Source organism: Manacus vitellinus, unplaced genomic scaffold (assembly GCF_001715985.3).
Source record: "Manacus vitellinus isolate BGI_N305 unplaced genomic scaffold, ASM171598v3 scaffold_21_pilon, whole genome shotgun sequence".
NCBI lineage: Eukaryota > Metazoa > Chordata > Aves > Passeriformes > Pipridae > Manacus > Manacus vitellinus.
In genome coordinates, this window is record NW_021939546.1 from 10,838,056 (window position 1) to 10,859,694 (window position 21,639).

At 45.2% G+C, this 21,639-nt stretch overlaps 1 protein-coding gene across 1 annotated transcript in view; it reads left to right on the forward strand.

Annotated features, from left to right (window-relative positions):
• AGBL4 (ATP/GTP binding protein like 4) overlaps positions 1 to 21,639 on the forward strand; it is an 895,196-nt gene that overhangs the window by 866,932 nt on the left and 6,625 nt on the right. The window contains exon 12 of the mRNA XM_018072022.2: positions 13,283 to 13,379. Coding sequence (XP_017927511.1) covers positions 13,283 to 13,379 — 97 coding nt within the window. The remainder of the gene's footprint in view (positions 1 to 13,282; positions 13,380 to 21,639) is intronic.

Genomic DNA, 21,639 nt, shown 5'->3' on the forward strand with positions numbered 1-21,639 from the left:
AGGTTTCCAGCATGCTTGAGGTAGGCCTGAGGGTCCTATTTGAATGCAGTTCAAGACACACTGTTCTGCCTCATTTCCAGCCTCACCACTCCATTCTCTAACCTGTCATCCCTTGTCTCCTGTTCCTGTACCCTCCAGGCTTGGAGCCCCACTTGCATATGCTTCTTGCTTCCCCTCTTGTTTGCTTTAAGGAGTTCCTCCCTTTGCCCATACCAGCTTGTTTTCACAGGCAGTGTATTTATTTTTGGCTGGTGCACGCCAGCGCTTGGACATAGATTCAATTATCTTAGAACAATTTCCACTTGCTCTGGTTTTGCTCTTTTCCTTTTCAGTTTCACTGAACACTGCCTGTATTTTCTCAGAGCTTTTTCAACTGCAATACTGCATGCTTCTGTTCTCCCCCCTTTTTCACTTTCTTTTTTTTTTTTTCTTTCCACATTTTCCATGTTTTCATTAAGCTCCCTCACTAAACTCTGGTGACCATTCCTCCATTGCTGTCCTTTCTGTACATTTGCACTGAAAAGGGTCCAAGTTTAACCTCAGTGTGTTAAATGCTCCCTTCACCTGGAAGGAAATCAACGGTACAGGCAGATTGGGGTTTTACCTACTCTCCTATACTAAAATGTCTTTCTTTCTGATGTACAGCAATCTCCCCCTCCCTTGTGGTTTTATTCTTCCCCGTTTTTCCATTAAAACTTGACTTATGCTTTATTTTTATGCCAATGGAGTGCACTATGGAGATGATAAGGGTCGCAGCTGCTTACTGTTCAGATGAAGGTGTTCCTAGGTACATAATCTTCCCTGAGAACCTGCCTACACTCAGACTTGCTGCTTTCCACTGCCTGTTCTCCCTTCCCTCTGGCTGGTAAAACATGACTATATTTGGACCAACTTTTCATAAAATGTCGTATGTTTTTGTAACAGAGACATTTTGATTCACTATCCACAACAAGATGGGATTCTACAAGTAAGGAAAGGTTTTGATTATCCATCTCTGGAATCATCCAGACTGGATAATTCTGTGGAAGAGTTGCTTTGGTCAAAATCTTCAGGAGGGGGTAAGTATCTGAAGCACAGAGGTACTCAGGCCATTTTTAAACAAGCTGGCTTAGGCACAGGAGAAACAGCAGGAGGTGAGCTGTGCAGAGATACCAGCCTGCCACACAGCAAAGGGCTCCTCACCTCCACTGGGGCTCTCCCTACCTGGCATCCCTTGATTTAATCTGGATGAGAACCTGTGGAGATACCCAAAAGATGGGATTCATGAAATTTATGAGAGAAGATGGCAGAGTGTGATCTACCACTGTGTGAAGATAAGCCACTTGTCAGAGCTGTCTTCTGCACAACTCCATTAGCATTAGGTAGTGGTGTGAGCTATCACAAAGGTATCTCCTTTAAATGTTCTTATTCCACCCACTCACCAACAGTTTGTAGTTCCTGGTGAGTACAGCCATGAGACAGAGACCTTTAGCCTTTCTGCTGTAAGTACCTGGGTATCGCTTACTTATTGGGCATGGAGCTAATTGAAGGGTAGTTAATGCCATCAAGCATGGGGATGTATTTATATTTTTAACTACATGTAGGTGATTATCAACATTATAAATAATTACAGTCTGCCTCCCAGCCCCTCTGCTCCATTCCACCCTGCTAATTGCAACGCTTAGATCTCAATGAGCTCATTATGTTTTGTCGATATTCAGCTCTTTGGCTTTGCTCACTTAGTAGGGACCGGGGGGACGCAAATGGGAGCTGAAGATTGAAAATGCCAAGCTCCCAGGGATTTGAGTTAGCGATCATCGCTGCTTCATCTCTATGCACAATTTATTCAGCACTCCACCTTCCCTAATAAATTATAGATCCCTCAAAGGGAAGCTTTGCCAAGGGATGGGCGATTGCCTGGCTCACGGGGGAGCCCATTCTGCTCGGTATTGAGCATCTTTGACATCTGGTCTTCGCAGGATTGGATCCCTCCTGCCCTTCCCCTCCGCCCGTCTCTTCCACCCCTTTTGGGAAGCATTAACCTTTTCAATGTGATGTATGCGAAAGGGCGACAGTCAGCAGTGGCAGTTCCTAATGGATTCTGTTTGTCTGGTTGTTTGTTTGTCTGAACTGCCTGCAATGCTGTCCAGACCTCTTGGAAAAGCAAGCCAGAGTGCAACCAATATTTTAATTAGCAGCAAAAGGCAGAGAGGCTTTTAAAGAAGAACAGTGTTTGAATTCAGAAGTACAAGTAGATGAATGTGGGACAGGGGACTTGGGATTCAGTCCAGCTGAAGACAGTAGAACATAGTGCCTTAAAGAGGGGCTGGATTTTCAATTGCAGGCCAGAACGGTGTGTGGTGAGCTGGTTATTGTGGTCTCTTGGGGCTTGTGGGCTACAGAGGGGTGATTTTGTGCCTCTTACTCTTCTTTCTGGAAGTAAAAAAGGAGCAGAGTCTTGTCATAACTGCCTCACTAAGGACTGAGGAAAAACCCAGTGGAGAGTGGAAGATCTGAACCTAAGGAACTGAGTTACAGGGCAACCCTTTGCTGACCCCTCTGGTCAGGATTGGTTCTCCTTTCCCCTGTAGTCATAGCTGTTTTCCTAATTCTGTCTTAAGATGGGGATGCCACAGCCTCTCCAGGAGATATTTTTCTTGAGCTTCACTAGTCTTATCACTGAAAAGCCTCCTCCTAAATCTAATCTTAATCTGTTTTATTGTAAATTAAGGCCATTGCTTCTTGTTCCATCACCAGCAGATGCTGAAAAGTTTATCCTGTTCTACAACAGCCCTTATTTATTTGTACACTCTCTCTCTTCACTATTCTGTGGCCCAAAGTCCACAAATCTTTTCAGTTTTTCCTCCTTGGGTTTTCTGGACTTCTCATCAGCCTTTCTAAAGCCCCTAAAGTTTCAAGACAATGATGAAATTAAACTCTGCTGCTCCTGAAGGTGGTTTAACTCAGCTTTGTGACTCTACAGCCAAATGCTGCTCCTTGCAAGAGCCTGGGAAGCAGCTGGGAGCTCAGCCATCCAGCTTTGCAGTGACCAGAGATGGCTGCTGCTCGCTGAAGTCAGTGTCAGCCCTCTGCATCAGGGCCAACAGCTGCAGCAAACGTCCTTTGGCATTCATGGGTGAATATTCCCTGGTGATTCAATGTGAACACCAGAGTCACAAGTGGGTCTGAGAAGGAGGAGCCCTCTCCAGGTCATGCAGAGGTTGGTGCTGAGCTGTGAGTCAGTGGGACTTCTCTGGGATGATACTGGAACCTGTGAATAGAGGCAAATAGGGCTCCTGAAATTATTTCTTGTTATAACATGGTGATAGAGATAGGCAACACAACCACTGAGTGAGACTGTGGCAATAGCAAAATAGGATGTGAGGTAAAAAATATGAAGGTTTATTAGGAAAAAAGTCATGTAAAAGAATTTAACCAGAGGCTGCTGATTAAATTAAGGTCACAAGCATGTTATTATGAAAGCCCTTTTCACCAAGGATGGCAATGGCTCTAAAGCTGCTCCACCAGTTAATGCTCAATCCCCCAGCAAGAACTTGAGATGCTCTTTTTTATAACTTAAGGGCCTCTCCTACACTGACTGTACAGTGAGATACTGGCAGCCATTCCAGTAGAGTTGGCTGTTGTTACAATGATAGGAGTTGGTGGATCTGAAGTTTGGCAATGGCTTATTCCCATCAGAGAAATGAGGGGAAGAGAAGGGCAGTGGAGAAGGGGAGAGTCTGCAGACCTTTCCAGCATCTTTCTCTGGGACACAGCCCCACTGCTGCCAGCAGCCCTTCCCCAGGGGACATGATGTAGGAAAACAAGCCAGCTTGGGTGAGTAGCTTTTTTAGCAAAGGCTTTGTGACAGCAGTCAGAGGAGTGTTATTTGTGGCAGGGACTATATATAACTATATTTGTGTGTGTGTAGATTAAATATATATGTATGTGTAGAGCCTTATCACTGCATTCCAGCTTGAGTATAAAACACAAAGGAAAAATCAAAGGGTTTAGAAAAAGCTAAATTTATCTGGGAATGGGAATTATAATAGCAAAGAGGCAATTAATTTGGGGGTGGTGGAGATTTTAGTAATATTTTACTTCTTCCCTGAAAAGACAAAAAATCATTACTTTCTCTACCTACTAGTAATAGCTCTAATCCTCTTCTTACCTTTCACCATCACCTCTCTGGAGTCACCACCTAGCAATAAGGTGTGTCCAGCTGATACAGAGAGAGTTTTGGCCCAGCTCAAGTGTGTCCCTGCTTTGGGAAGGAAACCCCCCAAGAGCAGATATCCTGAGCTGAAGTCTGACATGGACCTCTGAGTCTGAGTGGGTAGTGTAGGCAGAAACGAGGTCTTGGCATTCACGGGCTAATGCCCCTTCCTTCCCATACTGCTTCATTTAGCTCTGGTTGTCCTCTCATCCTTCAGTGCCACTCAGTCTGAAGAAAAGCACCCACACACATCCTTCATCATTGATCCACCCCTTGCTCTGTCACACCAGCCCAGCCTGGTCCTTGCAGCGGGGGCAGGTGCCCTGTCCAGGCATAGTTCCCACTGCAAAACCAATCCCTGGATCTTCTTTGTGCTCTGACAGCCCTGGAAACATGCCACTCCCAGCAGAGCTTTCTGCTGCCTGCAGCCTACCCAACAGTGCCTTATTCTGAATCAATACTTGCAGATACTGGAGATAACTCAGGGAGAGAAATACATTAACGTAGACAAAGAAACAAAGATAATGATATTTTTTCTTCCCTCCTTTTTTTTTCCTTCTTCCCTCCTTTCTCCCACAGAATAAAATTTTCTTTTCTTCTTCCCCCATCCTCATCTCTATGATCTGCACTTAGCAGAGCTCCAGACTCTTGAATTGTTTTACAGTTTTCAATAAAGCATTAAATCTTTTTTAAAAACTGCTTGTTTTAATTGAAAAAATTTCAATCAATCACCCCTTCTCTACCCTCTTGCCTTCCTCCCCTCCCCCAAACAGAGCCATTTGCAGTAAATAATCTGCAGCCCGACTTTCTGCTCTAAAGAAATAAATAATTCTGAATTTGCTGAATCCCGCCTGATCTCCCAGCTTTAAATCACTGCACTTTGTACTGAGCTCAGCTGAAATGTTGAACACACTGAAGCATGACTATTACTGAAGACTGCAAGTGTTTTTAAAGGTACAGCCTCTGAGGCAGTGGTTCTTTTTCCTCCCAGGACAGTCTGAAAGAGGAGCTAAGCCAATTCTTGAGGATGAGTGGTCCCTTCCCTGCATTTTGTCCACTGCAAATGCAGATGGGGCCTTGTCCTGACTTATCAAAGACTGACTGAAGGCAGGATGAATCCAGTGTGTCTTTGAGGAGGTTCTGAAGAAGAGGCATCTTGACTGAAACCATCTAACAGGCAGTGGACTGAGTCCTTTTCCAGATGGGTGATCTCAGGCAGGTTTCAGGAGGTCATCTGCATCTGCTCAGACACCGGAGAGCAGCTGCCCATGCTCCCAAGCGTAAACAGTTGCACTTGGACACAGAAGAGCCTGGAGGTCTCCCAGGCAGGGGAGGAAGGTCCCCCCAAATCGTAGTGAGTCCTACAATCGCTGTCAGAATTCTTCAATTCTCTTCATCTTTCCTCTACTCAAAAACTTATAAACCAGCTATATGGAGGCTTATGTCACAAAGGAGCACAACCCTTGTATTTCTTAATTCCTCATATTGCTTAGTTAATCTTATTGCTGAATTTCCTCTTTTTAGTATTGCTCTTGTCAAAGCTATTGTCTATGCCCTGTCTGACGATGCGAGCTGCAGCTGAAGAGGGAAAATGCAGCACACAACTGATTACTGATGCCTAGTTGTGATTTATACAACTCGTGAGCTTCCAACAATTGAGAGATGAAAAATGGTTTATCCACACTTTGGTGTGTCGAAACACTCTTTCTACCATTTATCTTGAAACTGATTTTTTTGGGGTAGTGGTGAATGTTATGCCCAAAACCGTGGGTGGAATGTCTAATGGAAACTTCCAGACATGGAACAATGGGGATCATCATGTTTCTGACCTGAGATGTGAGGGACTAAGAGGATCCCCAAAGAGTTCACCTTATGATTTTCAAATGTATTTTGTGGGGGTTAATTACAACTGGAAAGTACTGTACTGTTCTTGCATTTCCAATCAAGCTGAAAACAACTGTTAAGACTTTATTTTTCATGCTGTTTTTCCCTTGTGCATTTGAGAACATACATCAGTGATAGGAGAAGGTTGTGAATGCTGGATTTTCACTTGGAAATTTCTTCCCCTGTCCTCATCCCTTTTCAGTACATCAGAGAGAATCAGCTCTGTAATTTTCATTGACTGTGTAAAGAGCTGAGGTCAGCTAATCCACAAGGACTCCTTCCCAGAGCTGGCAAGTGACCAGAATTAAACAATAGCAAAGATCAGAAATGTTAGAATCACAAGAGATTCATCCTAGTATTTTCCTGATACTCTTATTAAAGATCCATCAGACATTAATGTGAGGCCAATAAATTCAGGCCCAAATTAATTTTGGGACAATTTGATGGAAGCTGTTACAGTCATGTTTTAAGTGTATAATTTTAAAAGTATACCCTTTATGGAGCAATGCTGATGCAATATTTTCATGAATTCAAATATAGTGGTGCTGAAATTCACTCCGGGTTTTTCTTTTTCAGTTGTGAGCTTGCTTCTGACCTCTGTCCCTTAGAAAACCTCATGAGGAGTCAGCAATGCCAAGATACTAAATAAACCATTTTCTTTGGTCATTTTATAGGTTAGACCAGATTAACATTTACTTCCATCTCCCAGTGGTGTAACAGGACCATAAGATGGATAAAATGTAACTTTCATGGAGCAATGTGAAGATGGCGTCAGGATAATGGAGCAGTAGCCAGAGAAGTCCCTGTAGAATCGTGTTCAATAGCAATGAGAAAGGGTGTGTGGATTCACAGGTAAAATGGGCTGTGGCCCTGTGGTGTTTCCAGTGTTACTTCGGGGGTGCTTGCTCTGGAAACCATGGATTTACTGTCCCTGTCTGTGTCTCGGATCCTATGTTGAATCAAACACTCCCTTTTTATGGCCACTCTGCAGCTCAGTATCACATCCAGGTTTTTACCAGTAGTAGAACGTGCTCGGCTGGGTGTCTTCTTCACAGGTGACTCTGGGTTGCAAAGGTAGAGTTGGCATCCACTGGTGCTCCAACACATTCCCCTCTGCTCCCTTTCAGCCTCTGCTGCCCCTTGATGGCAGGGTCGGGAGCACTTGACTCTATCCAGGCACTGGCTCCCATGCAGCACCTCCACCTTCTTGCCTTTTCCCTCTGTTCCCCACATCCAGATCTTAGGTGGGATCTTCCTGTTTCATTTTAGTTCCCGAGGAGGACAAGGGCGGTAGCTGGTACTGAAATGAGCTTGTGAGTAACACAGCATGGTCCTTCCAGCACACTCCCTCTGGCAGAGCTAAAACAGTGCTCTCCAAGACACCTGTTCTTCAATCTCCTCTTTCAGAGGAGGAGAGAAAATTACAGGCCTCTGATTACTCAGGGAGACGAGCGCACAACTCCCATCTTTGTAATTTCTTCCACCACAATCAAGCATTTCAGGAAAGGGGCCTGAAAGCCTGAAATAGTCGGTCAGGGTTTTCCGCCTGGTGCCTTCCCTGACAACACACAAGAGGAATAAAAATGAAGGCTCGTCATTGCTGTTACATTTCGTTTCCAAAAGCATCTGTCCCATCTGGGATCAGGAGCTGAGGCTGCTAGGAATGAAAATATTCTCCTAGGGGAAAGTCCCTGTGCTATTCCCAGGCTGGCAGTGCTCAGGGCATTTACAGGTTTTAAGGCTGGATGGTCTGGTTGCATTTCTCTAGTTTGACCTGCTGAGTACCATGAGACAGTGTCACCAGTAATTCCCACATTGAGCCTGTGTCTCACACTGGAGCTACGAGAAGCCCTGTTCCTGTTGGCAGCACCAGACTCTCCCCAGAAAGCGTGGCCACATGCACCTCACGGCCCTGCAAAACCAACAGCCTGAAGCTTCAGTGCTCGCCTGGACAGGTTCTGCTCCCTCTGAAGTCAGCAGGGAGGACGGGGTAAGTCCAATCCCCTCCCCACACTCTCATTTTAGAAGCTTCCTCCTTTGATAACGATTTTGAAATATGTAACCAGATATACTAGACATTGAGAACCTTTTTTCATTTGAGTGAGTCTTGGAGAAGGATGCATCATCAGCACCATGTTAAATGCTGGTGAAAAGCCATAGAATAGCCCCTCTCCCCCTCACCACCCCCCCCTTCACCACCAAGTCTTTTCATTGCCTCAGTCACACTTTGCTTGGAGTGGGACCCCCAGTGAGATGTGATATGGGCAGCACCTGTTTATTAGAGAGCAGTGTCAGCACTGTGAAACAAAATAAGTAAGTAACTGGTGAAAACAGCTCTGCTAAAATAGAGGACTAGCTCTGATCAGGCTGGGCATGATATAACATGGTGGTTTAAAGCCGTGTAATGCCATTTTCCATTAGAGCTCTTGTTCGAGTCAGGAAGGGGTTTGATCCATTGATGGAAGCTGTTATACACAGACGAGAAAACCTCATCCATATTTCTCTTGAGATTGTACAAAGCTGACAGTATGCTCGCTGACCACAGTCATCTGAGACTCTCACACAAAATAACCCTCTTTTCATAAATAACAGGATTGTTGTTGTGGCGGACTGAGATTTGCTGTAGAATTCAGTTGTGTCGAACAAAGAGCTTCTTCTGGTTTTTAATTTGAGCTATTAAAAAGATTCATCTTTCTCTTTGTTCTCATTTTCCTTCCCCTCTTTCTCCCTTTCTTTTTTTTTTTTTTCCCTTCCCCTCTGTCTGTCTTTAGGATAACTTAAAGCTGTTTGTCTGAAACAAAAGACTTGCGTGGGTCTGGTCAGTGGTGCCTCTGGACTGAATGGTCACGATTTCAAATCCTGCTTAGGACTAAACTTGGATGAATTCCATAAGCTAATAACGCAGCACAGTGTTTCAAATTGATGGAGGTGCCGTCCTCTAGATGAGACATAAAACCAGAGATCCAATCTGCTTGGCAGAGACCCCACAGGACTTATCAAAGATGAGTGGGGGCTGCTAACTGTTTTGCCCTTGTCAAATCCTTACCACCATCACGGTTTCTCTTGCTTTTCCAAAGCAATGACACTGGACCTTATGAAAATGAGATGGTGAATTTGAAGGAGCCATCCTTTTCCTAATTATTTAAAGCAGTTTGCAGTGTCTGGCAGAAGGGGGAAAGAGAGATAATCTACTCACTTGAAAGTGGAATGACCCTGAATTTCAAAAAGCAAAACAAAAGCGAGCGAATGGTGCCACCATGCTCTGCAGCAGTGACATTATTAAAGGATCAGTGAGCTATTAAAGCAGCAACATTTAGTACCTCCCCTAATGACTTGTACTGCTAACTGGTTTCCAAATTGAGATTTTTATTGCCTCCATGCACAGACAGAACAAGGCTGTGTCTGCGCTTCCGGAGGCTCGAGCTTAAGCAGACTGTTCACAATAGGATCAATGAATCGTGTCAGTTGAAAACTAGTAATGGCTTATGAGAGTTCCCACTCCTATGTCCTCTTTTCTTACCAGGGCTGGAAGCTTTGGGCTGTGGGGCATGGTGTGGATCATAAATACCCGGGATTTTGCAGAGAACCCATCACAATTCTTGAACTTCCTAACATCTGTGAAATTTGGCAGAGTTGTGCATAAACAGAATGTCCTGAAATCTCCCCAGATCTGCTCATGCCATTCAAAGCGTGAATGTTGTGAGAAGGGCGTTTGCAAGAGGGACATTGGGCACACCGGTTCCCACTTCCAGATAAAAATATGGAGCATGGAGGAATAAGTCTATGGAGGAGGCAGGGAGACGAAAAGGTACTGCAGACACTAGTGAAAGTGAAGATACACCCAGACACACCCATGTTTCCACCATGACTCTGCCAAGTAGATTTTTACTGTCTCGTATGAGCTGAGCTCCCATGATGGAAATAGCTGGGAAATATCCTTCTGTCAAGTGCAGTTCAAGCTAGGAAGGGAGTTCCTGTGGGCACACAGCATGTGTGATTGCAGAAAGGAAGCTGGTTAAAAACCAACCAACAAACCAAACCACCTAGCAAAAGTGGGTTCTGGTTGCAGTTGCTGTTATTTACGTGCTCAGGATACACTGTAAGCCAAACTGGAGTTTGGGTCTTCCATGCACCTGAGATAAATGCAACTATTATTGCTTTAATTTGTTTTTCTCCATTGGTCCTGCACACATGTGCTGCAGGAGGTTGCTGAGTGAATCATACCAGCCCTCACCCAGGCTGGACAGTCACAGGGAGAGACTGACACTGCTGCTTCTGGTTTTATGTATCAGATGCCTGATTTCCATGACAGAAACCGCTCATCCTTTGCGGGAGCGACAGGCAGAGCAGAGGGGGTAGGACGGCTGCAGAGACCATTAGAACATGCACATTTTTTATCCCATGCTGGTTTGAGTCTCTTTCCATCAATGCTAACTGCAAGTTATTCCAATTTTGTGACTTTTTGGTGGCTGCATGTGGCACAGGTTTGCATTTCCAGTTTCTTCACACTTCCCATCCATCTGTGTGTCCAGGCTCTGCAAAACACCCTTACCTTTTTTGACAAAGCTAACAGGTCGCCATGTGGGCTGCAAAGTATGTTCAGAACTGTAGAAAAATGGGGTGAAGTGGCCTTAGAGGCCCTTCTACACTTCCTTACCCAAACTCCATGCAGGACCAGTTAGACCTAAACCATTTATGTCTAGAGTGGGTTTAACCTGTTCTTGAAGACCGCTGGTCTGGAGATTTCCAGATGTGCTAAGGCAGGTCGTTCCAGTGGTTAGCCATCCTTAGGTTTAGAAAGCTGTTCCCAAGACCTGAGCTCAGCAGTGGAATTGGATTCCTGCTGGTCAGGGTTAAGGCAGAGTTGTAAGGCAGGAGCTTGTGGAGCCACTTCCTTGGCTGCACCCACTCTCATCTAAGGACTTCCTCCCCCAGGACAGCAGGTCAGGTGTTTCCCACTGTGCAAACACAAGCAGTGTAGACAGGGAGAGAAAAGGGCATCAGGGCCATTCCTGGCAGAGGAGCTTTCTGAGGCTGGCACTGACAAAATGTCCTAGAGACTTTACTGAGTCCAATTACCACTTTATGTCTTTAAAGTGGTGAGTAAATGAAAGAAACTACAAGATCAAGCCACGTTAGTCTTCTCAATCCCTGAAGTGTCTGACAGCCCTCTCCCCTTCTTTCTCGCTTCCTCAGACTACTCTGAACTCTTAACCTTCGCCACCGCTTTGAGTTCACATCTGCAGAAACCAAGCTACCCCCAGCCACCCCCAAACTCCGGTGACAATCACAAAACACTTCCAAAGCAACACTGCCCTCCCTCGAATTGATGAAGTTTAGGCTGTCTCCGACTTGCTGAAGTCTCCTGCACGTACGGTTGGTCTCGCCCGCCGGCGCTGGCTGCAGGGGAGCTCGCTGGGCACGGCCGCAGCCGGGGAACAGCCGGTGCTGATTCACACAACCAGCTCTCCCTGTCCACGCAGACAACAGCCGGGAACACCAGCTGTTCAGGCTGTGCTGCGCTGCTGGGCTGAAGGATATAGATGCCCGCAGCACATATGGTATTAGGATCGCAGCGAGCATATCAGGACAGACCCCAAAACAGAAGGGACGGATCCGTGTAACCATCACCAGGCACAGCAGTGGGAACTGGAAAAGTGGGACAAGATCACTGAGGAGAAAAGCAGCGTCAGGAGTCATCCTCAGCCGCTAGAACTGGACCTCATTGCAGCACTAGCAGAGCTGGTGGCTGGCTTTTTTGCAGAAGTAGAGCTAAAGACTGTCATGTCAGTTTGACCTTCCTTGTAAATAGATAAATAAGTGGTAAACAGAGATCTCACAGTGATGCCTGAACCTGATGTCTCATGCTCACTTGTTTTGATGTGCCTAATGTAAGTGGGCGGGTAATAAAAGCTTCATTTAGAAGCCAGCATCTTCACAGGCGCTGCTGGAAGCCCCTGGGACACTGCACTTCTGGAATTTTCTTCTAATGGAAACATCAGCAGATAACTATTGATAAAGCAGAACATGCATGCACGCACACAGAACAACCCAGCAATGGTTTATTTTCCTGGACTGCTGGGTGTGGATTGCAAAGGTCTCTTTAGATTCCCCAGGTTATGTTCCCACCTCAGCTGCTGCATCAGCACTGCTGAGATGCCCGCCACGGTGACCATTTGGGACAGTGCCCTGAAGAAGTGTGGAGTTATTGTAGTGTGGGTAGGCATCTGTTCCAAACAGGCAAATAAAGGAATCTTCAGCCCCCATAATACAGCTGTGGATAATGGCATCCTCTTCATATCTCCCACCCTGTAGATAAGGAGATGCTTCTCTGTAACAAGCAGACATAGTGCTGACATTTCACACAAGCAGCACATTCGCCCTATGTACATGTTGTCTAGGATGTTATTTTTCAATGTATTCACAGGTTATTCAGCTTCTTTTTAGGCACTTGAGTCTTCAGGAAGGTCTGATTCCTGTGCATGTGAGGTCTCTGTGGCAGCTCTCATGTGCACCACCTACCTAATGCTGGGCTCAGGGTAAACTGAAGGAGAAATCATGGCTAGTGAGGAGAGAAGACACTGGAGTTACTGCTGAACTCCTTAAGGTAACCTACTGTCCTCCCAGTTCAGTGCTAAAATCACCATTTTCAGATCCTGAATACAACAAAGGTAAAGAACAGCATATTCTCCCTGGACAGTGTAGGGGTCAGAGCCAAAGGTTTTTGGGGAGGCTACAGCTTTAATCCCAACCTTCAGCAGACTGGTCCATGGCTGGTTCATACCATGATGTAGCTGACCTCGTTTCCTGGATACAAGCACAGAAATACTGCCTGTATCCAAGCATTTATAGGTAATTATTTTCCCTGAATGTGGAAATTGGAGGGCCCCTTTTGTCTAGTGCATTATTTCATGAGAACCACAGGGATCTGCAACCAGGTGTGGGGGGGAAAGGGAGATTGTTTCCTCCTGTCTGTGGTTTTATGCAGCATCTACCTGTGAAAACAAGAAGCAAACAAGATGACCCCCACCTTATCTGCTTGCATAAGTCATTTTGCCTGAAGCTTGAGCACTGTGGGATGGTTAGTGTAAAACTTGCTCTTGCATTAAATAGCAATAATTTACCTTTAAAGGCTGCTTTTATTATTATTATTATTATTATTTTTAATGATTTAAAAAATGTTCCTTAATTAAGAACTCCCAGATATGAAGCTTGGAAGAAATGTGGCCAGGACGTTCTTGGATTACTACAGGCTGAACTCCTTGGTGGAGAGACCACTAGGAACTACTCCTAAAACTCGGTAGGTCAGAAAGCAATTTCTCTCGCTTTAGCAGGGCTGCTTTTTTAATACCTTTCATGACTAAACTTCAGTTCTACTGCATTACGGCTTTATAATAAGCGTGCTAGTCTAACTGTGCCTATTTTATTGAAATTCCATTTGGAAATAAAGCATTTATGTTCAGGAAAGATACCTGGCTTCTGTCTGAAAAAGTATTCAGAGGATTTTGGAGATATCGATATCTTTCCTGAATTCTGTCTGCTGTACACCAATCTCACACCAGTATCTTTAATGGACTTACCCTTCATTTATCTCCCGAGAGTGAATCAGACCCACTTTATTTTACAAAGTTTTAATTCTGGAAGTGAAAACTTTTTCAGTGCTTCAGGAAATTACTGGCAAGCCTGTGCTAAAGGCAGAGTTCTCCATCCCCCCTTGGACCTGCTGCAGGGCTGGCAGCCAGGTGGCAGGTTCCTTTTGCCAGTCCAGCTGGGACATTTTACCTGGGGATCCCCTCTCACTGTAAGTCCTCACTCCGGTTTTACAACAAGCTCAGTGGATGTTAATCCAAAAGAAAGTAGGATATGAAGTAAGGCACTGGTGAGCAATGCACAAAGGCATGAAATGCCTCAGCTTGACTCCCTGAAGCACTGCTGGCCCAGCTCTGGTGTTGGCCAGCTGAGTCCTTTCAGTGTCCCATAGCTTGTGTGAGGAGCAGGGGAGATACCACTTCACTGTTTGTTGAGAACCATCATTCCTTGAACTGGAAAAGCCATGTAGCAGCATGAAGAGAGAAGCAGAGCAGGAACCAGACCTGTTTCATGGGAAACACCATATTCAGAATTTACCTCTGTTCTAAGAAAACAGCAATAATGCCCCCAAACTCAAAATTTTCAATTAAATGCATTTGGGTCAATTGCACTGTTTCATTTGGGTTTCAACTCTTAACAGCACAACCAAATATAATTTATGTTTTGCAACGGAAAAGGCAATTCCAAATTGGCAAGGGAGGCAGCTGAGCCTTGAGATTCACTCCCTCATTCTCCCCACTTTTTTCCTCCCTTAAAAAAGTAGCTGTTGGAACAGTTACTTGTTTGCAAAGGAACACTTTCCTATTGAAGATTTTCTAGTGATGTGTAAGATGGATGTTACAAATATCAGCCCAGACCAGAGAGCAATTGCTGCAGCTTCTTCTGCAGCCTTTAAAAATCCTCTCATTGCAGCCATTCTGGCAGCTCCTTATATATATGGTCAGAGCCAGGCTGCCTGCATTAGGTGTTTAAACACCCTGCTTTGAGCCCATCTCCCTTTTCTGTTTGTGATCTTGACACCACAGTTTAGACTGGCTCAAGGAGGATTGTCAGCACTGCAGTTCTGAATGCTCTTATCTGCAGAGACCTGCAGGGTTAGCAGAGAAAAGCATCCAGCATCTTCCTCTCCTCCGGAAATTGAATGTATCATTTCTCTCAGACTCCCAGGGGCCACAGCCTTCAAGGCTAAAAACCCACAACTATTACTGAACCTAATTACCACCTGACAGCAAAGTGCTTTTCCGTAGCATCATTCAGTTACCTCATCAAAAGGAATGTTTGTTTGCTTTCTTCATTTTAAATTAAAGAACCACTGACAGTGGTAACTGAAGCATTTTAATCTCATCAAATATCCATGTCCATCTCTATAGAGACAGCCACACCAGCAGGGAAAGATACACATCTACAATCGGGTTGCTCAGAGCAAATTTTTCTCATTCCTCCACCAGAGCCTAATGGGGTGAGAGATCTTTTGTTTGGGAAGTGCTACCTCACAGTAAAATCCTAAATAAGGTAAATGTTCAGCCCAATGCCAACAGATGTTTAAGGAATAGATTTTTAAAGATTCATGCTGTTAATTTCCTGATGGCTTTCAAATACCAGCTTTTCCCTGCAAGTAGACAAATGCCTTCTAATTGTATCCTGGGCTTTGTCACCTGACATTTGATCAGAGCCTGTATATATATAAAATGTACACCAGTGAAATGAAACTGTTCTTTGAAAGGTTTCCTTTTGGAGAGGTTTGCAGTTAACAGCTTCAAACTGCTGAGAAACAGAAGGGAGATGGCTGTGGCTTTAAATATGCCTTGGCTAGGCAGTGGCACTAGGAAAGGACTGGAATATGTAAAATGATACTAAATATCTGTGTAATCAGGACTAATTATATGGCACGGTTATTAGCTCGAAACAGGACATGTTGTGCCCACAGTTTATGAAAATATATTAAAACATTACCAGATTCCACATACTCATTGAAAGAAAGCTGCAGAGTTAATAAACGTGTAAGGGACAACTAATTGGCTGCTTTGTCCCAGCCTACTACAGGCAGAACAATTTCTGTTTGAGGAAATTAGTGCAGCCAAAATGTGTTATAATGATAGGCCTGGAAATAGCAACAACCTGCAACACTTGCAGAGCACATCTGACAGAAAGGTCTTAACGAAGGAAATGTTTATGTTGGAATCACCATGTTTCAGGGAAGGAAATTTAGGCACGGAAAGGAGATGGACCTCAGAAGTCAGAAATAGGGCTGGTACCCAAATTCAGGCACCTTTCAAGAGCTTTGTCCATGCAGTCAGGCTGCCAGAGAGCAGCCATCATACAGTATAGCTAATGCAGGCAGTTCAGTGGGAACTGAATTAGGATCATCTGGAGCAAGAAGCAAGAACTGATGCAACAGCTCCAGTTACAGAACCAAGATTGAGGCTGGAGGTAAGGTACTCTCTGCTATCCCAAATGCTTGTGCAGCTTATTTCAAGAGGTCAAGAGAAAGAGCTATATCTGTATTCTGTGATTCTGTGTGTAATGTGCTTATGTGCCTGTAAGTGAATCCAACTGGTTGGCTGGACCTGTGGTTAAATTCCACCAGCTCTTGCCTACAGAAGCCCTTGGGTCAAGTGCCATCTGTAGATAAACATGTCATAGAATCATAGTCTGGTTTGGGTTGGAAGGAACCTTAAAGATCATCCAGTTCCAACCCCACTTCTATGGACAGGGACACATTCTGCTAGATCAGGTCGCTCAGAGCACCATCCAGCCTGGACTTGAGCACTTGTGGGAATGGGGCATCCACAGCCTCTCTGGGCAACGTGTTCCAGTGATGGGGCCTTCAGTTCCTTGCTATGGAACTATGGCCACTGCCCTCCCAGGAGTCAGGCTCCTCTGACTTCCTGAGAGACTCCCATGAATGTGATGTTTAGGCTGGAGCCCTCAAGTCTTTGCTGAGCCTTCTGTGCATGGGCAAGGGCAGTTGGGGTGCTGTGTTTTATCCCTGACTAGGTGGTTGCTAGAAAATAATGCTGAACCTATCTTTGTGGTTATAATCTCTGAAGGTTTGGGGTGATTTCTGGGGCTCCTAACTCTGCTCTGGGCGACCCCGTTCCCTCCCAGTGTGTCCTCACCAGTGAGAGGGGGTGGTCGCAGCTGTAGGCAACTGTAGACAGCTGCAGACAACAAGTTTAGAACCTTCTGCTCCCTCTGTATCTGAAGGAGCCTTTGGGCAAATCTCAAGTCCCCAAATAGCTCAGATCCCTGAAAAGACCTCTGGCCTATGCACTGAGTCTGTAGAGAGGTCAGACATGAAAATTAAACGCTTCAAGGGTGTTCTTTTTAGCACTGTCTTTACTTCTTCGACAGCTCTTTATTTTATGGTTATTCTCCCTTGCACCCTCCCTCCAGCTCATCCAGTCCTTCCCAGAACCCTTCAGCCCCTTCCCTCTGACCCCTTCCCCCAGTTCCCCTTGAGAGCAAGCCCAGTGACCACACAGGGTTTCCCACAGCCTGCAAGGGGAGGTCAGGACTTGTTTTAAACAGTAACCCCAATGTGTCCTGCAGTCCTCGTCGCAGGGAGACCCCGTGATCCCAAACAAACACCCGGTTCAGAAAGATAATGTCCCCTGTTATCCGCGTGCTAAGCAATTATTATCCTGAAGGTGATGTGTCTGCGGCGAGATAGGAAAGCGTCAATGACTCAGCCGGGGAGGGCAGGAGGGTTAGAATATTTTCCTGTGTGAGCTAATGAATTAAAAGCCTTGCTGAAAATGCTGGATGTTCTCTGGCGTGACAAGCCAGCAGGCCCATGAATTTCTAGCAGGGTGAGAGAGAACGCTGTGCTGCCTACGGAAGCTGCTGGAGAAGAGAGCGCTGCCACTTAGATGTGCTTGAGAGAGGCTCAGGAGAGCCCGTGCTGGACACAAAGGGTGGGTTAAGTGGGCACAGAGCAGGAGAGCCCAGTGCAGAAAGGGGCTGTCAGGCAGCAGTGAAGGTTCATGCCCTTTCTTTCCTCTTGATATTGTCCTTTTCTAAGCTGTTTAGTGACCAGCGAGTTCTGCTCCCAGTGTGCTCACTGAGAACCATTTGAGTGGGGCTCCCTCTGATGCTGGCAGTGGCATAAGGAGCTTGTCCTCTTACTGAGTCTCTGTCCTGCTCTTGCCTCTTTCTACTTGTGCCAAAGGAAAGGTTAAGATTGCTTGGGTTGAAAGTGAGAAACATCCTCCACTGAAATTGTCAGTAAAAGGTGAAAAATTCATAAGAGATTAAGAGAAAGCAGAGTAGAGCTGTTACAGGGAAAGGCTAAGGTAAGAAAACGGATTTTTTGCTGAAAAATTCATAAACTCCAGTCACTTTGAATGGACTGAAGTCCATCCCTTTGCCCACATCAGCGTTGCTCTGTTCTTTCACTCTGGCTCACTGTGCAGCAGAGCCCTGCTCCAGCACAGCATCAGCAAAGGAGCTCTCGCCTCCTTAAACCACTGACATTTTTTATCTGAGAGCCATCGGTTCCATGTTTCTCATATTCTGAACACAGTGAAGTGCTGAGTCTGCAAACAGCTCTGGCTGAGGTTAGGGAAGCTGGGATTTGAACAGACATCATGTGGGTACCCTGAAAAATCCCACCTGGGCCTTGCTGGTGGAGTATTCTGCAGCTCACACCTGCCCCATATTTTTCAGTTGGTAAAACCCAGGTGCTCTGCTCACAGGAGTGTTGGAAAAGAAATGCCTTCCTGTGTGGGAAGCTCACAGTTGCTGCACTGATTCACTTGAGAGAAAAGGCCAGGAGAAGATGAATAATTCTAAGAGCAGGGATTTGACGGCATGCGGCAAATAATGCCTGGGGCCACACACTGAATGAAAAAAAGGACAGAACAAAATATTGACTGGCCCTTCATTAATTGCTGCCCGTCCATCGTGCCCTGAATAAAGCAGTAGCCTTGTTGAAGAAAAAGTAGACTGTGATGAGGTAATTAAAGACCCCATCAGAAGGCATATCCGCCAGGAGCTTGAATTAAAATTGCTCTGACAGCCTTTATTCTGGCAATTCCTCCTTTTGCTGCTTGACTTTGCAGCCTTAATGATGATGTATGAATGCACAGCTGCGTATCCAACAGGCTGAGTAGGCCCATGGGACTGTCCCATCCTCCTCAGAGCCGATGGGCACCGTCTTCTGCATCACGTCGGGTGGAGTTGGGGAGTCTTTCTGTGTGTGGGCACAGGCTGATCAAAGGCAGGTCCTTCTACCAGGATAACTCTGCCTTTCAGGTTTTGAGCCCCATCTCAACACTAAACATCTGTGTCCAGAGGTTCTGTATCTTATGGGTTCAGACTGATACCATCCCAGGGATGTGCTGCTCTCTGGCATGTGCTGTAGATGAATCCCTCTGCCCCATGGGGTCTGGGATGTTCTTCCCAGTTCACCTCTTCCTGTGTTTCAGAGAAACTCTTCTCTACACCTCTAATCTCTGCCTTCATGTTTTTTTGAGGTTTTGCCTACACTTGGTAGTGCTTTCTTTGACCTGGCCATGACTGACGTGAGAGCTGGGAGTGAAGCCACCTCTGTGCTTTATAGAGAGGGCTTCTTGTCATTCCTGAGGAGCTCTGCTGTCATCCACAGCTCACTTCTCCCAAACTTAAATCATTGTCTTGTTGTCCATCCCCCCACCATTTTCAGTGGCTAAGAGGAGAACAGAGTGTAATAAACAGAAAAAAATGTTCTAGACCAAATTTGAAAGGTCAGCAAAATGCCTTACAGTTTGTAGGGGAAGGAAATGGAATGAGGGCAGAAAAAAGCTCCCCATCACCATCCCAGCTTCCTTGGTGGGAGGACTGCAACCTGTTTCAGAGATTCTACCAGGACCTGGTCCATGGGTGCCCTATACCTGTATCACTTTTGTAGGGACAAGTGGGACTGTCTTACCTGGCTCCTTACGTATTCAAACAGTGCAAAGCTCATAGGAGTGTCTAAAAATACTCATTGCTTTATCATCTCTTGTTGGTCTGTAATTTTTCCTTAAAAGGAAAATTTAAAAAAACTCAAACAAACAAAAATCCCATCCCATCCAAAAACAAACCAAAAAAACCCAACCAAACAAACAAAAAAACTCCCAACCAACAAGAAAAAAAATAAAAAAACCCAAACCAACTAAAAATGCACCACAAAACTGCTGAAGATTTAAACACGTTCAAGCTCATTTTCATGTCTGTAAATTGTATTAGTAATGGGAGTGCTACTAAGGTTTAAAAGCAAATTATATGTTTTGCCTCAAAAATTAATTTTTTTGGATTTTTTCCCCTTCTTTATTGGTAATTATAATCTGTCAGCTCACTCCCACATGCGTCTGCATGTTTTATGCAACTCTTGATACTCGTAGCTGTCGTTAAAGAACACCTTCCAGGTTTTGAACGGTGACACATTTGCGTGGGTTCAGTGAAAAGGATTCATTTACAGAGTTTAGGGAGATGTGCAGTGCTTGGCCAGCTCCCAGCAGAGGCCTCACCAAAATTCCTCATTACAACAATTAGCTTCTCAAACACTTGGGAAACAGAATGCCAGCTGCAGGGATTTTACCCTGGATTTAAGCACATGCAAACACCCAAATACATGTCCTGCTTTCAGAGGGTGTGTAAAATTACTTAAGGACAGGGAGCCAATCTGCCTGACGGGTGGCCTAGCAGGAGAAAATAATCTGCATTACTGCATGAAGTAGATTGGGTCCATGTTAACAATCCCTTTCAAAATGAAGGTGCTGTCAGCTGTTTTAATTTAATTTACTCCACCTTAATTTACTTTTTGGAAATGAGCTAAATGAATAAATTGAATTATGGCTACTTTAATTCTGAAGGAGCATATCCACATAGGACCTTGCTGTGGTTTCAATAATCAGCTTTGCATTTATACCCTAAATGTATTTGGATTAGCTCTCACAGGCATCTTCACAAAGATATGCTTGCAGATACCCACCTGCTTTCCTTTTCCTTCCCTGGTCTTCTTGCTCTGAGGAAGCCAGGGCTCAGTAAGCAGATTTACTTCATTCATCACCCTGGTATGGGCTTTTCCTGTATTACTAAAGAGCAGGACAGAGTACTCTGCTCTGAAAGCAGAGACAGGGCCTTATGTGAAGGGTGGGTCGACATGGGTAATGTCTGATGCACACAGCACATGAATCCCAGTATTGTATTGCTCCCTTGAACAAGCTCAAGAGACTGTCATTTTCTGCTACGTCTCCTCAGGTAAGTGCAATCCATTATTCTTCTGCTGCTCCTTAGGAAATGGGAGGACAGGAGGCAAGATAAAACCTATGCCCATCCTCTCTGCAGCTTCCTGCTCCAGGGTCAGCAAAGATACACAAGGGTGGCTGTGTGTGAGCCACCTGCCTTGATTGTAACAGTGGCCACTTCTCCTTCACTTGCCCGATAGTGTGGCTCCAGTCACAAGCCAGTTATTCCTGCCTCTGTGCATTGTCTCCTGGATGAAGCAGGTGTGTCTTGCTGCACTGAGCCAGGGAGGGAGGCTAGGAACTGAGGGATGGATGGCAAGTAATAGGATCCCTTCTGTGGTGGAGGGAGAGACATCTGCACCCTCTCCTGGGGAGCAGGCTCTAATATCTGCCTTCTCTATAAACAGAATGGACCAGCCCCTGCATTCAGAAAGGCAAAGCTACAGGATATGGACCTGATGAGATTTCCAGGTAGTGCTGAGATTCTCCATGCACCACATTAGTGGGGTTTGTAAGGCCCAGAAATCACAATCTGCTGTAATGGATGGGTGGTCACCTGGCAAGCATGACTATATGCTCACTTACTGGAAATAGGTGCTGGTGACTGCTTGAAAAAAAAAAAAAGACCTTTGCTCTAACATTTCAAATTTGTTTTTATTGCTTCTAATTGGCCTTGCTTTGGAGCATGCACATTATCTAACTGCCAGGGCACTGGCTGTCATTATCTGCCGGGTCATTTGGTTTGTGTTCTTTACGATT